Source organism: Malurus melanocephalus, unplaced genomic scaffold (assembly GCF_030028575.1).
Source record: "Malurus melanocephalus ecotype Western Australia unplaced genomic scaffold, MMel_1.1 scaffold_622, whole genome shotgun sequence".
Classification (NCBI taxonomy): domain Eukaryota; kingdom Metazoa; phylum Chordata; class Aves; order Passeriformes; family Maluridae; genus Malurus; species Malurus melanocephalus.
In genome coordinates this window covers 346,579-350,284 of record NW_026623854.1, presented here as the reverse complement: position 1 = coordinate 350,284, position 3,706 = coordinate 346,579, and the positions used below count along the sequence as shown (strand labels likewise).

General features: G+C 56.7%; 1 protein-coding gene across 1 annotated transcript in view; it reads right to left on the bottom strand.

The window, feature by feature from the left end:
• The window catches only part of LOC130583749 (bMERB domain-containing protein 1-like), a 22,617-nt gene that overhangs the window by 3,140 nt on the left and 15,771 nt on the right, over positions 1–3,706 (bottom strand). Inside the window, 3 exon segments of the mRNA XM_057383301.1 lie at positions 347–500; positions 1,031–1,104; positions 1,235–1,349. Of these exon segments, the coding sequence (XP_057239284.1) occupies positions 382–500; positions 1,031–1,104; positions 1,235–1,349 (308 nt within the window). The 3' untranslated portion in view covers positions 347–381.

Genomic DNA, 3,706 nt, shown 5'->3' with positions numbered 1-3,706 from the left:
ATGGGATGGGATGGGATGGGATGGGATGGGATGGGATGGGATGGGATGGGATGGGATGGGATGGGATGGGATGGGATGGGATGGGATGGGGAGCCCACTCCAAGCAGCACCTCCCTGCGGGTCTGCCATTCCCCCAGAATGTGGGATGAGCTGTGTCCTGACCCACTGATGGCAGATGGGGACTGCCTGGCTGGCTCAGCCCCAGAGGACTGTCCTGTGCCACTGACACAACCCCTGAGCAGCCTCTGTTCCCCAAAGCATGGCACATCCCTGGAGGTTCTTCTGCCCAGGAAGAACCAGCTCCAAGGAAGCCCCTCCAGCCCCAATTCCCGGGATGTGCCCCTACCACGGCTGTGTCCTGTGCCAGGGGCTGGCAGTGCCCTACATGATGGAGCAGGTGAAGCCACAGCACTCCTTGAGCAGGGTCAGGCCCGTCTTGGTCATGTAGGGAGCAGAGGTTTGCTGTCCCCTCGAGGTCATCTTCTTCTCTCGGACAGGAGCTGCAGGGAGAGGAACCCGCTCTGCCTGGGGACACATCCCCTGAGGCTGCTGACCCTGCTCAGAGCCACAGCTCCTGTACCACCCGGGGTGCTTTGGGGTGTCCCCAGCTCCTGCACCACCAGGGATGCTTTGGGGGGTCCCCAAGGCTGGGAATGCCTCCCATGGCCATGGGGAGGTGACAGGGGACAGGGACAGGGGTGGCTGTCATTGGAGGACAAGATGTCCATCCTGTATCCATCTGAGGTGTGAGGAAATGTTAAAGGGCCAAAGGAATTCTGTCAGCCCTAAATGTGTCCATTCTCATAGGACACAGTGGGAGATGCCAGCAGGGAAATGGATTCCAAACATYTGTTCCTGTTCCAGATGTTTCCAMAAGGTGATCTCMAGCACCAGCATCCCCCAGCTCCATTTCCCCACCCTCCTCCAGTTGGGCCAGTCCCAGGCAACGAAACCTTGGGGAAGGAGTGTTTGGGAAAGGGGAAAAATGCCAGGGAGGCTCCGTGCAAGGAACAAACCCCCCAGCACCTACTTGCTCTCTGGAGRTAGTTCTTGGAGAGCTTGCTCTGCAGGAACTCGGCCATCTCCTTGTCCTCTTCCCTTTCCCTGGGGCAAAAAACTTGGTCACCGTTTGGGAAAAGAGCAGCGAGGCCCCCAGGAGCCATGGGAAGGCAGAACCCAGCTCAGAGGGCAGATTGCACTGTCCTCAGTGCCAGCAGAGAGTGACAGCAGCTACCTGAGCCTCTCGAACTCCACGTCATCCACCAGGAAATCCCGAGTCTCCACCAGCTTGTGGATCTGCTGCACCAGCTCCTCCTCCCTCTGCTTCTCCTCCTGGGACTTCTGGTTCTCTGCAGCACATGGAGCACAGTTCACACCCACAGGAGCACAGTTCACCCCAAAGGAGCACAGTTCACCCCAAAGGAGAACATTCACCCCACATGGAGCACAGTTCACACCCACAGGAGCACATTCACCCCACAGGAGCACAGTTCACCCTACAGGAGCACAGTTCACCCCACAGGAGCACATTCACCCCACAGAAGCACATTCACCCCACAGCAGAACCTTTCTCACCCCACAGGGCCATGCTCCCCCCAAGGCCAGGCCTGCTCTGTTGTGCTCAGCTCTGAGCCCAGCTGGATCCAGGCACCAGTTGCTCAAGGAGCTGGAGCCTCATCCCAATCCCCCTGGAGGTGACAGCTCTGCTGCCATCACGTTTTAGCTTCTCCCCAGCCTTCCACGGGGCTGAACACTGCCAGGTGCCCCTGGGAGCTCTGCAGAGCACAGCAAAAGCCCTTCCATGGCTCCCCCCACCCTGCTCTGCTGCAGTGAGCTCAGAAATGGAAGCTCAGATGTTGTCCCCCAGCCAGGATTTGTCTGACCCCATTTCCCAGCCCAAACAGCCCCAGCCTGGCCCAGAGCTGGGTGAGAGCCCAGAGGTCTCAGGGCCTGGTCCTCATGTGGCTGAGGACCCAGGGGTTCAGGGGATTACCAGCGTGTGCAGATGCCCTGGGAACAGCTCCATTTATCCCACACAGGGACAGGGAAACCCCCTCCATCCACTGGCTTTGCAGCCTTATTCCCCTGCTGTTCCTGCTGATCCCACCCCCTCCATCTGACCTTCCAAACCCCACTCACTCGCAGCCACAGGCGTGTCCCAGGCTCTTCTGGAATCCATCTGGAATCCATTGGTTGTCATTGAAACCCCGACTGACCAGCCTTGGCAGGACCCACAGATCTTTGGGCTGGAGAACTCTCCCATCCCTAAGAGTTCCTGTTCTGTGTGAGCTGCTATGGAATGGGATCAGTGGGATACATGGAGAGAACAGCCAGGGGAATGAGGAGGGGAAAATATCAATGGGGAGCCAGCTGAGGTRGGAGCTGTGACTGTTTGTACTGCTCAATGCCAAGTGTGAATTCTCCAGCCAGCTCCAGAGCCAGCCCAGCCTGGATCAGCCACTAGGCTTCCTTAGCTAAATAAAAACACAGCAAAAATCAGCTGGATCTCAGCAGGCCCTAAACTAAGGATTGATTTGTGTTTRGAAGATGGATCCAGGTGCTGCTGGATAGGGGGAACCCCTCAGACCCATCCTGTTGATAAAACATCCCCAGCAAACAAAGGGTTTTCCTGGCACAGGGAGCAGCTCTGGCCTCGGGCTGGGCTCTCCCATCCCCTGAATTAATGCAGAGTCACCTGGGCACTGTCTCTGAGCAGCCCCCAGCTGCCTGCTGGGGACAGGGGCACTTCCCAGAGCATTTGGCTGCCACACCAAAGGGAAGCATCAGGCTGTGCCCAAGCACCGGTATTGGGAGTTAATTTACACTGGCTATTTGCGGTCAATTTACACTGGCTATTTGGGGTTAATTAACACCCTGCATTCCTGAGGTGGCCCTGTCAGAGTTCAGGTCCCCAAACGCTGCCCCTTTGTCCCCTGGCTGATGTCAGTGCCCATCACAACAGGCGATGGCTGAGCTGAGCTCCTCGGGCTGGGGACATCTGCAGCCCCAGCACCGGCTGGGCTCTGAGTAAGCACTGACGTGTTCCAACCTTTATGGAAACCCAGGCTGCCGTGACTGTCTCACAAGAACGGGGATGTGCAGGATTTTTCCAGCRCAGACTGGTCTGAGTCAACTTATAACGAAGACAAAAAGAGCAGAATTTCTGCTCTCRGCTGAGTCTGAGTGCTGAAAAGGCAAGAAATGAAAGCCCAAAGCACATGAAGGAAAGCCAGAYTCATTTCTCCAGTAGCAGAAAAGACCAATTTATCTCTGCTCTGAGCCACAGTTTAGGGACAAGTCTTGGTTTATGGACTGGAAGGTGTTTGAATTAAAAATCCCCATGAGATTCAGGTCTGTTTTACGAGTAACTCCTGTTTTTATGGCAGAATTCTACCTCCATCTGGATGCAGAGCCAGCTTTATTGAAGGRAGCAGCACCTGCATATTAAACAGCATTTTAATAGCTCCACCTCCATTCTGGAGGCTCCTGGCACACCCAGCGCAGTGGCACCTGGCACTGTGACACTCTGGACTCTGAGATAAGCCCGAGATCAGCACTGGGGAGCTGAGGGGTACCTGGGCACACAGAGGGGCACAGCTGGTCCCTGCCTGCACCCACCTCCCCCTGCCTCACTTCCCCTGGTCCCGTGGTGCTGCAAATCCCTGAGTGCCAGGGCCTGCTGCTGGGTGGGCACAGACACTCAGGG